Raw genomic sequence first — 13,358 nt, 5'->3', positions numbered from 1 at the left:
TGATACATTAGAATGCTAATCAAGAGGGTGACAGTTCAAATATATCAGTTGTAACATAAGAGAAAGATAATGTGTCTTCTGCTACAAAGATTTATTATCTTGGAAACCTCATCAGACAGTTCTAGTCTGTGCTATGTCATTGCAAAGAGTCTGAATCAACTCACTGGCAGTGAATTTGGGGTTTCTCTAAGTGAGACTTATGATTTTTTACATGTCGAGAGGCTTCTTTTAGGATTTTAGACAGAATGGAATTCTGCTGGCAAGTATTCTTCGATGCACTTAGCACAAAATAAGAGTTCTGATATTGAGACAGTGGACCTCATAGAATTTAGTCCTACTCACCTCCCCAACCTGATCTCTTACCACTGTTCACTTTGCGCATCATGCTACAGCTACTTTTCTCACCTATTTCTTCCTCATACATACTAAGCTCATTATTGCACCTGGGATTTTGTACATGCAAGTTTCTCTGCCTTCAACACTCTTTTGGCTTTCACATGGCTGGGCCCTGTTGATATTCCCCAAAGCCCTGTATCTTCTACTAATTCCCCACAATTTACTCTATCACATTATCACATGCTACCTCTTACCATTATCTTACATGATCTCCTTTACTTATTCATTTGCTTTCTCTATGTCTGGCATTCCTACTAAAATCCACATTCCATGACAGTAGGGGCTTTGGGCTGTCCTATTTTTTACAATGTCTTCAGTGTTCAGAACAGAGAACACTCGACAAATAGTTGCTGAATAAACAAAAGAATCAACAGGTCCAAGAACATTATGTCAAAAATTTGTTCATAAAAAGAAGTGTGCTAACATTTTAGAACCTACAAAAAATTAGTATGTAACATGTTCCAAAAAAGTACAGAGAAGTGAGGTTTTGTTTTGGGATTTGTGTGTGTGTGTGTGTGTGTGTGTGTGTGTGTGTGTGTGATATTCTAAGTGACAAGAGTTTCCTCAGAGAGTGCCCTCCCCTAAAAGAAGTTGTGAACTTTTCTCATAAAGCAGTGTGCCCCTTTGTCACCTGTTTGAAAGTGTTATCACAGAGATGGGGATCTTTAAATATTCCTGAAGCAAAGCCTTCCTAAATGTTTGGCACAGGGAAGAAAGGAAGTTTTATTGCTGCCTGTGGATACACATGAGAATTTCTAAACTCATCTAGGCATATACCCTAAAATAAAAACTTCATCATGGAGAGAACATGTTTTTCAAATGATTCTATAGGGTGAAACCCTGGTGGCACAGTGGATTAGGTGGTGGGCTCCTAGTCAAAAGGGTGGCAGTCTGAACCATCTGATGCTCTTAGAGAGAAAGACGAGGCAAATGGCTAATACTAAGATTCACGGCCTCAGAAACCTGAAGGAAGGTTGCTATGGGATAGAATCAACTTGACAAAAGTAAGGTTGGGCTTCTGGTTTTACTTCTAGGATCATCCTTGCACTATTAAAAAAAAAAGGTTTCCAACCTTCAATTGTCAGTTGTTGTTAGGTGCTGTGAAGTCAACTACTACTCACAGTGACCCTATGAACATCAGATTGAAATCCAGTGCCAATCTCATGATCTCTGTCATGGTCAAGTCCATTGTGCAGTGTGTCAATCCAAGTCGTTGGGAGTCTTCCTCTCTTTCTCTAACACTCTACCTTTCCCAGCATGATGTCTTTTTTCCCTCAAGACTGTCCCCTCCTGACAATAGGTCCAATATATATGAAATGAAGTTTTCCCGTCCTCGCCTTTAAGGGGCACTTTGACTGTACTTCCTCCAAAGACAGACTTACATGTTGTTTTGGAAGTACATGAATATTCATAGAATTGAAAAATCTACTCAATATTATTTTAAGAGGCTTGCGTCTTTTCCTCATATATCCATTTTCTGCCAGATGACAGGCTTATTACCTTACTCACTGGGTCTTTGTGTTGAGTGAAGTTAAAGTCCTTCAAACCTTGGTATGTGCCTCCTCCTCATCAGAGAAGAAATATCTAACATCAGCTACTACAAGAGTGGCTAAAAGACCTAAGATCTGGAGAAACCTGAATGAATCTAGCAGCAGAAAGAAAAATTTGTTTTAAAAGCTTCTGTTTATTCATTTAATATGGTCAGCTGTTGTAGCTATTAAACAAAGAAAAGAAAACTACTACTTAAACAATAAAGGGAAATGTTGATTTAAAAAGTTTCATAAGTGCCATATCCTAAAATTACATGATTACTACTAAGTCTAGCTATTTAAGAGGTAGTACTTGTAAAAGATAGGGTGCTCTAGTGGCCTAGCAGTAAGAAATTACACTGCAATCCCAAAGACATGCAGTTTGAATACACCAGCTTCTCTATAGAAGAAGGATGGGCAATCTCCTCCTATGCAATTCTACTCTCTGAAAACCTGCTGGAGAGTCATCTGTGGGTCTGTTCTGACTTGACAGCATACAGCAATAACAACAATCTGCAATAGTAAGAGAACTCTAGAAGTAGACTTCCCATGTTTTAAATTGTGGGTCTGTAATTTAATTACTGTATGACCCTGGGCAAAGCATTTAGCTGCTCTCTGCTCTGTGTCTCATTTCTTCTACCTATACTATGAAGATCATAACAGACATTTTAGTGTTCACTGAGATAATATATGTGGAGTATTTACAGAGATGCCCAGTATATTAGGTACTATTCAAGTGTTTGCTATCATTAATTCTTCTTTGTCATTCCTTCTCTCCAATTAAAGAATCAAATAAAACTTTATAATTGTAAAGTACTTTCCCAAGCGTCGTCTATTTTTTTAACAACAACTTGGTGACAATGGCAGACTAGATGACTTCTTTACTTAACCAATAATTAGTCACTAGCTTAAGGTTGCGTAGTTGACAGTCAACCCCCATCATGAACCTGTCTTCAGACTCTAAACCCAGTAACTTCTACATTGTGCTCTGTTGACTGTCACTGTTCAGTCATAAATTCAACTTTGAAACTGATGACAGCTTTTAAGAAGATCCATCTTTATATATCTCCTAGTCAATAGTTTCTGTTAGACCCAATAGAAAATAGAGTGCTTTGAACACATAAAATAGAAACACAAAACCAATTCCTGAAAGCAAATGAAAAGTTGTGTGTGGGTGTGGCTTTTTAAATTAAAATTTCTTTTATTGAAATTTTAATGCAAGTTTATAGAAAACTTGGATTTCCATTCATTCATTGTTGCACATTTTCCTCCCTAATCCCCTCCCCTCCAGTTTTCTCTTTGGAAAAAAAAATTCTTTCATTGTTATACAGGTCGTCCTCCCCTCCCCCTAGCCCCTCCCAGCCCCCGCCCCCCCACCCCCGCCGTCCCCGATACCGGTCCACTTTACTATGCCACTCTTCTGGACTCTTGTTATGTGTTTGGATGTTTTTAACTCAACTAAAATGATACTTTTACGTCCAAATAGAAACACAAAGATAGCTAAACCTAGAGGACTAATTAGTTTCCCTGTCTCATCTAAGCAAAAATGTCAAATCGTCCCGGGTAAAAGCACCAAGACAGCTTTGTAAAAGGCCTTCCCATTAGAAAGGCTGAGAATTCTGGTAGCTGCAGAGATGAGGCACACCTTTTGATTTTTCAACTGGGGATCTTCTCAAACCCTCCCCCACCTATTCATCCTCGTGCTACTGGAGGAGGTTCGGCTTTGGCAGGGCGAATGGTGATACTTTAAGGTAATTACCGGGCAAAAGAATAAACATAATTTCATAGTTTATTTAATATCATGCTATCTTTCCCATCAATATCCTCTTTTATTTTTCTTTTTGCCCATCTCAGAGAGCAAAGCAGAGAGGCTTAATTTGATTTACAGAGGGGAAAAACAAGCCTGAATGTACTTTTTTTTGTCAGAAGGGAGTAGGGGGTGCAAGGAGAAAAGGTCAACCAGCTGGTTTTCATCTATATGCTATAATTCTCTGTTTAGTTTACACTATTAAACTCCAAAACTTCACTTTAATCTTAACGGTTACAGTATGCCTTGTTACAGATTCTATCATGTCGCATCCCTGATAGGGTTTCAGAATTTGGCAAAGCAGCATCCCTCAAGCCAGTCCTTGCCATATGGGTAGTGAATGCGTCCAACATTTTTTCATTGGCGCCTGCATCATTATGTTTTGTCACCAATGGTTTCTCGGGTTTTCAGTAAATTGCTGCGTATACTGTGGTTTGGAGCTGCTGAGATGGTCTCCTACATTTATTTGTATACAGCTCTGTCCTCATTAGGGCCTCCCAGTCCTGCGATGCTTGGGTGATGACCTAACATCTGTTTGTGGAGGGCAGGAATAAGTAGTGAAACCATAGAGGAAAAAAAGGAAACAGAAAGCAGGATCAACCAATATGAGGAGAAACAGGGGTTCTCACAATCACTTGATTCAGGACAATGAGGAGAAGGAGGGGGTATCAGACCTACCTGATCTGTCCTCGTTCTGAGAATCACATCTTCGGCACAGTTCTGGGATGGTCTTCAGTGACGTGACTGAATACTGAATTGGTAGCCAGAGGGGGGAAAGGTATAAAATAATATGTTACAGTGAGATTGTACGTATTGAAATCCCCCAGAAAAAGAAAACAGAAGAACTCGCTGCCATCAGGTCAATTCCAACTCCTAGCAGCTCTTGTAGGACAGAGTAGAACTGACCCATGCTCTATTTCTCCAATGCTGTTTATCTTTATGGAGACGGGTCTATCTTCTCATCTATCTCCCATGGAGCAAATGATGGATGCAAACCACTGAGCTTTTGTTTTAGTAGCTGAGTGCTAAGCCTGCCCTCCCACTTTGGCATAGAAAGTGATACTTAAATACATCATGTACACCCAGAAATCCCACTAAACCTGACCCAAATGGGCCCATGGTGATCTGACCCCATCATAACCTCTTACCCACAAGCATCTAAGCAGACGCTTAACTAAAGAGGGCTGGAAGTCTTTCTTTAACAAGATGGGGCGTGGTCAGCAACAGCCCACTCTCTGTGGAGGATAAAGGAATGGACTGTGTTCTCAAATGATGGCCAGAGTGTATAAATTCAGAATTGTCAGGGTAAACCTAAGTATAAAAGCCAACTGGGAAGAGCACTCAGTTCCTGCAAGGCCGAGGACTGAAGACCTATATGTGCCTGCACTGAACAAACTATCCAGAGGTTTACAGGATTATCACTTTCCACAGACTTTACGATGTGGCTCCTGTAATTTCCACGGAAAAACACCAAGCTAACGTCATAAACAGTAAGAGATACCTGGTTCCATGCTTGCAACTTTATCTGTTTCATACATAGATTAGTCTGGACTGAAAAGAATCACCTTCCAGGCTCAATCCTAACACCAACCTGAGGGGCTGGCTATCATGATAACAAATTATGACACCAGTGGGCATAATACCAGCAGAGTTAAAACAAATGTAAAATCAATAGCTATGATTTATAGGGACTACATCTGATGCCAATCAACCTGTCTTTAGGGAAAGGTGGGTTTAAAAAAAAAGCACACACACACACACAATACAGGCTCTTTATCTAATCAAAGGCACTTTTTTATTACATTTATATTTTCTTTCATAAAATCCCCTAAACCAATTCCCATCAAGCTGGGAACTCATAGCAACCATGCAGGACAGTGCAGAGCTGCCCCAAAGGGTTTCCAAGGCGGGAACACTGATGAAAGCAGACTGCTTGCTCCCTATGTCTCCTGAGGAATAATCAACTGGTGAGTTCTAATTCAATGACCTTTTTGTCGGGAGATGACAGCTTTAACCACCATACCAACTAGGCTCCTTCACAAAATACAGCATCTTGAAAACACTTTATTTCCAAGACCAGTGTTCTGATATGTAAATGAAAGTGCATCTGAATTTGTTCCCTACAATGTTGCGGATTGGAAAAAAAACCCACAAAACACCAAAACACCCAAACCCACTTAATCTAAAAGAAAAATGGTCATGGGAAACTCATTAGGATAATTCTTGCATTAAAAGTGAAGAATGTGTAATTAGGAGCCATTTTTCAATACGAAGGGTCCTTTGCTTAGCTTGATGCTGACAGATGAAGCAAAGCATCCACACTGAGACGCACCAGAGCTTACACACTATGCTAGAGGGAGGTGTGGTTGTAGTTATTGTCAGATTGCCAAATGCATGTCACAAACAAATTAAATTTCAAGTACTTCCAAGTGAAAAATGAAATCTCAAATGACTAATTAGAGAAATTACTCTTACCTGTCTGATGCAATAGCATCCTGTGTTTGCTGGCCGTTCCTCCGGGACTACAGCCATGCTAGTATGTGTCTGAATTCATTCACACACTCACAGGGAGTGCTCGCTGCCTCTTAAACCAAAAATGAACTTTATGGTTTTATCCCCTTTATGGTCTTTGGGAGTTAGGGTTAACAGGTACAGAAGGCATTTTTCTTGTTACTAATAAGGTACCTTATGTTTCTGGCCAAGTACAAGCTCCCTGAGGAATCTGGTAGCTTCATGAGACCAGCTGGTACAGGTTAAACAATTACACAGTCTGTAATTCAATTAAAACTGGGTCTTTTGTTTTCAGTGGCCATGTGCCCCATGAAGTACCCTTCAGCAGTCTGCTCCCTCTTTTTAAACTGGCTTTCCTTCCAAAGGAAAATTTCAGAGCAAAAGGAAATTTAAGGTAGACTGTGTTTAATTACAGTTAATGCTAAGTAAGTCTTGTTCATTAGACTTCCTGATATTTATTTTATTAAATTGGACGAGCTGTTATCTGCATTTCCAGGCACAGGTATCCCTACAGCCACCTCCTAGCCCAAAGGCAGGCATGTCAGAATCTCTGTTGATTTATTAATCACAGCCTCAACTCTTCCTATGAGATGTCAAAGGTGTGGAGTGAGTTTTCATTTGATAGGGTTTGGATCAGAATAACACTGGGTCTTGCTGAGCCGTCCTCAATGCTCCTAACTCTGCATCACCAGTGGCTTTGCTGCTCTCTGCCCATGGCCATTCAGGAAGCCACTTCTGTGGAATCATCCATCTTCACTCTTTGGGAAATAAGATTTGGAGAAAAAGCCTTGTGCTCTTCCTGGTAAATGGAAGTAAGGCATGAAAAAAATCTAAGAGAATAATGATGTATAGCTAAAAAGCTGTTTTGGAGACTTTTAAGGGTGGATGGAATGCCGAACTTGGCAGTGTCTCCAAGCTACGCTGTGAAGAAATCCACATTCTTCATAAAGACAAGAATAATACAAATTGTAGATTTGCCCAAACACTGCACTTCGGATAGAAGACAAAGCTTAAGGGAAGGCTGCAAAGATAGTTAACTAGTAATGTAAGGAGATGCACAGGAAAGACACAATTCACAGAATCAACATGCACAAACATTTACATATTTGTAAAGTTGGTAATGAGCAAATAACCCAGGAAGCCCCCTTTGCAAAAGTGCATTGTGCTACCATCTGGGTGCTGAAACGGAAGGTTTCCCAAGCTTTCATCTTTGCTTATGGAACAGATGGCTTTGTAAAGGGGCTGCCAGACTGACAATCTACCTCGTACTCAGGACAATGTCTTCATTCTGGACCCAGTCATAGCCAAAGTCTAAAGTATCTCCCCTTCTTACCCAAACTTTGATACTTTTTTCCTGAATGCTATTATCTTGGAGAGATTAGAGGAAATGCAGTTGATTGAGAAGTACATGCTTTCAATTCCTGTTACTCTTATTAATTCCTTTTCTAAGAACCATCAACTTTGCAGTAGACATACCCTATGATTTAATCTTCTTTCCCCTCTCAGTTCTCTTAAAAAAGAAATCCTGCCGTAGTTGCTTCAGTTCATCAGTGCCCCTATGAATCCACAGTGTAGTTCCCCTCTCATTTTGTCCTGAATGAATATGCTTGGCTCCTAGCTGCACAGTTAGTGACTTGAGTACACTGAGAGATGCTACCGAACACAGGCCTAGTGATCTGTTTCTGAAAAAGCAGCCACTGAAAGTATTATGGAGCAAAGTCCTATTTGAAAACACATGAAGTAATCGTAAGTCATAACTGACTAATCAGCCACTACTTGAACTACTCTGGTCATCTATATTGAGGACTCTTCTTGTTGCCTGGACCACCTTTCTATAGCCATACAACACCACCACTTGTTTTGTGTTTGGGTTTGTTGGGTTTTTTTTTTCTGTGAAATTTCACATGATTTTCTGGGCTGTAACTGACTAACTTTTCTGTCCTTCGTAGAATCCTGCTCTGTCTTTTGCTCTGTTGTCTCCCATATTTAAATGTGCGCTCACACAAATTCCTGACTTACCAGATGCAATTAGTGACTGAATGACTAACAGGTACACCAAGATGTAACACACATTTGACTAATTCCTCATCATAGTATTACAGACTGTTAAAGAACCTCTTTAATATTTAGGTGAAAAGTGGAAATTTTCTTTAAATTTCCCTATGACCACTGGAATGAAATGACTTAATATGCAAAGTTGCCTAAGGAGCTTCTCTGTTCCAGACCCTTCGCTGGCTTGGCAGTCTACAGAATATACACCACCACATCACTTAACACAGCACCTGACTCCTCCACAAGTTCTGCCTCCCTATCACTGTCATCCATTTCTCTTTTCAATATCTACTTTCTTGTAGTTTTTAACCTAAATTTGCCTTTATAAATGTAATTCCATTGACCCGGAAGCCATACCCCCTACATCAGACAAACTCCTTTAAAACCATTAAACTTCGCCTGGGTATTATGTCTCTGATCTTCCAAGACAGAAACACTATTAGCTTTCAAAGGGTGGGTTTCAAACCATTTTAACATTACCTAAGATGTGGGAGGAACTGAGTGTGGATCCCAAAATCCATGGCTCTGGAGGCCTAGTGGTAAGAAGCTGAACTGCAATCACAAAGGCACATGGTTTTAATTCACCAGCTGTTCCATGTGGCAAGGATAGGCAGTGTCCTCCTGTGTGTTTTACAGCCTCTGAAAACCCACTGGAGAGCCAGCCATGAGTGGGTTCCGATTTGACAGCACACACCATCACCACCACCACCACCAGAAGAAGATACTAGGGTATCATAAATATCACATGCAAGCAAAATATTGCTGAAGATCAACCCAAAATTGCTAGATCAGGAAACTGCCAGAAGTTCAAGTGGGGTTTAGAAGAGACCATGGTGCCAGGACTATCATTATTGTTGTCAGATGGACCCTGGCTGGGAGAAAAGAATACCCGAAGAATGTCTATTTGTGCTTTACTGACTATACAAATACATCTGACCATGTGGATCATAATAAGCTATGGATAACCCTGAAAAGAATGGGAATCTCAGAACACTTAATTGTGCTTATGCAAAACCTATTACCTAGACCAAGGAGTTCTTGTTTGAACAAAGCAAAGAACATTGCATGGTTTAAAATCAAGACAGGTGTGCATCAGGGCTATATTCTTTCGCCATACCTATTCAATATGCATGCTGTACAAATTGTTCAAAATGATGAATTTTATGAAGAAGAATAAGGCATCAGGATTGGAGAAGACTCATCAACAATCTGCACTATGCACAAGATACAACCTTGCTTGCTGAAAGTGAGGAAGACCTGAAGCATTTACTACAAAAGACCAAGGATTACAGCATTCAATATGAATTTCATTTCAATATGAAAAAGACAAAAATACTGACTACTAGCCCAAGAATCAATATCCTGATAGATGGAGAAAAGATTGATATTGTGAATGACTTCAACAAAGTTGGCACAAGCACTCAAGAAATCAAAAAACAAGGGAGCTCTGGTGGCCCAGTGGCAAGAAGCTGTGCTGTAATCCCAAATGCGTGTTGTTCAAATCAACCAGATGCTCCACTAGAGAAGTAGGGGCAATCAGTCTCTTCCTGTGCCAGTCGGATCCTATTCAACAGTACACAACAACAACAAAAATCAAAAGACAGACATGTTGGAAAAGTCTGTTGTTAGTGACCTCACCAATGATGGCAGTTTAAAGACCAAGGTCACTTGATTTAAGCCAAGGTCTTTTCAATCACCTGTTATGTGTGCAAGAGTTGAACAATGAATAAGAATCACAAAAGAATTGGTGTCTTTGAGTTGTGGTGTTGCAGGAGAGTGCTGAATATCTCATGGACTTCCAAAACAATAAACATATATGTTTTGAAGAAAGTGCAACCAGAGTGTTCCTTAGAGGCAAGGATGAGGAAGCTTGTCTCACATACTTTGGGACATGTTGCCAGGAAGAGCTATTACTTGTAAAGAGACATCATGTTGGGAAAAATGGAGGGTCAGAAAAAGATCAGGTGACCTTCAACAAGACGGACTGACAAAATGAATGCACTGTGGCCATGAGCTCAAGTATGCCAGAGATGATAAGGATGGCACACAGAGTTCAACTCTGTTGTTCATAGGATTGCTATGAGTGATACTTAAATTGATTGCTCCTAACAACAAGATGCTGAGATTATTTTGAATGGAATTAAATTCATTCCCCTAAATAACCCATGGTTATTTTAGTGGCAATAACAGTGATAAAGAAACCCAGTAAGTATAACTTTGGTGAAATAGTGCAATCACAGTAAGTTTAAAAAGAAACTGTTTGCTGTATTAATATTACTAATGCCAACTGCAGTCAGGAAATAGAAAAAAAACTAACTGCATTGGGAAAATTTGCTGTTAGGGACCTCTCAAGAGTGCCGAAAAGCAACAATGTCAGTCTAGAAACTAAGGTGCTTCTGACTCAGACCATGGTCTTTGCAATTACTTGTTATGCTTCAGAGAGTTGGACAATGACTAAGGATGAAAAAAAAAAATAAATTGAAGCCTTCAAGTTGTGGTGCTGGAGAAGAGTCTGGAATACCATGGCCTGCCAAGAAAACAAATAGGTCTATTTTGGAAAGGATGAAATGAATAATTTAACAAATAAAGCATTTATTACTTCTAGACTTTAATTTCCGTATCTGTAAAATGCAGATAATTATGAGATAATGTTTGCCAAGTCCTTTTGCAAACTGTCAAGTGGCGATAATTGTTCAGTTTCTTCTCTCTCACCTGTACTCTGCGTGTACCCACAAGGTCACCTCTTCACTATCATTCCTGTCATGATTTTAAAGTCAGTGGAATAAGATGTGAGATTTGATAAAGCAGGAAGAGAGGGGTTAAGCTGGGAAGGAAAAGGGACAGAGAGATACTTCAGCTTATCCCATCAGGTTATTTTGGCAGATCTTTGTTCTTTTCTCACCCAAGAGATTCAGTGGCCAAAGGATGACACTGAAAGTTAGCTTGAAAAAATGCAAAGTATAACCCTGTATGTTCCAACCTACACCAGTCAGTTTTGTCACCCTGCCATGCAAAATAGTTTAATCATGCACAGGACTCCTAAAAACAGTGTGTGATTGCTATGAAGACGATGGGAATCTTTGACCACCCGAGGTTATTGTTTAGGGCTGGAGAGCTTTGGCCCTTTTTCCTGAGAACTGAAGCCAATTGGGTGAACAAGCAGACATTACTCAAATGGTAATGAGCCACAGAAAATGAAAGAGCTAAAATCTCAAGCACCTTTTCAAGCTAGAGACTTTCAAGCAACTAAGGTCCTGTTAGGTTTCCAAAAGAAACAATTAACCCAGTCATCTAAAAACGGTCCCAAAATTCAGGGTTTCTCACACAGCCTTCCAAAATCCAGGCAGACATTTCAACAGACACACAATAAAATGACACTAATGTGCACAAGTAAAGCTAAGGGCAGAAGCAAAGATATGTAGCTGAAGTGATATTTCTGGGGGAAAAAAATTATCTAAAATCCTGACTTCCTTCGGAAAGGTCTGTCTTTTCATGGAAAAAAAAGAAATAAATAAAAATGGCCCAATTCCATGCCCTCTATAACAAATCTTGTCTACCACTCCTTCTCTGTGAATAAACACCAACTTCTTTGACCCTGGCCCTCTGCTGTGCTCTGTATGACTCCTCTCCCATGTTCTCAGGACCCTCCGTCCTCCTCCCTCCTTCATTCAACACTAACTGGACCACTTCTGATTCTATAGAAATCATAATTCTCATCTCCAAGACATTCTGCTGCCCTAATGGACTGTAGTCTTTCAGCTATTATATTTATAGCCACATTTTTCAGAATGACCTCTCTTGTTTCTTCTTCCACACATCTGCATTTACACTTAACACCATCCTAGTCACAACGTGGACACTTATTATGGCCACCAGCGGGCTCCCAATTGGAAAATCTCACTTTCTAACTCTTTTCTTCATAATGCTCTAGCCATGAGCATTGCCACTACTAACTACACTCCCACCCTTCACGGTTCCTTCCCTCCTTGTAGGGATTCCTGCTTCTATTTCTCTGACAACCACTTTCCAGTTTGTTTAACAAAAGTCTCTTCCCTCTCTCCTCACCAGCCCCTTCACTCTCTGTCCACATTCTGTGTTTTCATAGGTGAACTTATCTACTCCCTTAGTTTAACTACCGCCCCTACAAAGTGCAGCTACTGATGAACCATATTTTCATAGATCCATCCAAGACGGTGCTAGTGTACTACTCTCCGCCATTTAGGCTCCATGGAAGAAAAGCTTTCTTACTTTATTTTCAAATGCGTTTGAGATTTACTTGAATTCGTATTTTTGATCATGTAGTCTAAGAATTCAAAAATTAATAATTGTCAAGTTATTTTCCTTATACTATGAAATTGCTAACGGTTGCTTTTGGGGAAATAAGTAACTCTTTTAGACTCTTTAAAGAAAACACTGGGAACTATTCTATCAAGAGTCAGGCAAAAGATAAAGATGACACGGTAAAGCTGGTGAGCTACTGAGATTCTGAACACACAGTTCTAAACAATCACTTTTCACTCTGCGAAGTAGATCTAAACAGGGCACAGAACAGTGTGGCCTAGACAGCTAGAAGGCCAAGGAGAATCAATTTTCAATGAAGTGGATGCAAAGCATAGATCCTGGAGTAAAACTGTCCAAGTTAAATCTAAGCTTTACCATTTTCTAGCTGATTAAAAATGTTAGTTACCATGTGTTTATATAAAATTACACATTATAAATTCTTTGCAAACTGTGTAACTCCTGTGCACATTAGTTTCCTATAAGCACTATGCATATTATATGCATGTATACACTTGCATGGTATATTAAGGAAAAAAACAGTACTTAACTTCTGTATGCTAGTTTCTTCATCTGCAAAATAAGACAATAACAGACCTATAGGAAAGTAGCTATGAAGAGGATAAGCTAACAACAAAAAACACTGAGAATGCTGCTTAGTGTCCAGTGATCAATAAATGCTAACTATCATTGTTAGTTCTATTTAAAAGTAATTAGCTTTTTAAAAATGAGGCTGGCGTCAGGGTGGGGGTAAGGCTGAGAAAAACTGGATGAAATATGTTTAC

General features: G+C 39.7%; 1 protein-coding gene across 1 annotated transcript in view; it reads right to left on the bottom strand.

Annotated features, from left to right (window-relative positions):
- SNCAIP (synuclein, alpha interacting protein) overlaps positions 1 to 13,358 on the bottom strand; it is a 139,657-nt gene that overhangs the window by 113,007 nt on the left and 13,292 nt on the right. The window contains exon 2 of the mRNA XM_006885995.1: positions 4,411 to 4,483. Within this exon, the coding sequence (XP_006886057.1) occupies positions 4,411 to 4,483 (73 nt within the window). The remainder of the gene's footprint in view (positions 1 to 4,410; positions 4,484 to 13,358) is intronic.

Source organism: Elephantulus edwardii, unplaced genomic scaffold (assembly GCF_000299155.1).
Source record: "Elephantulus edwardii isolate Elephantulus edwardi_28Jun2011 unplaced genomic scaffold, EleEdw1.0 scaffold00046, whole genome shotgun sequence".
Taxonomy (NCBI): Eukaryota; Metazoa; Chordata; class Mammalia; order Macroscelidea; family Macroscelididae; genus Elephantulus; species Elephantulus edwardii.
This window is presented reverse-complemented; position numbering and strand designations above follow the sequence as displayed.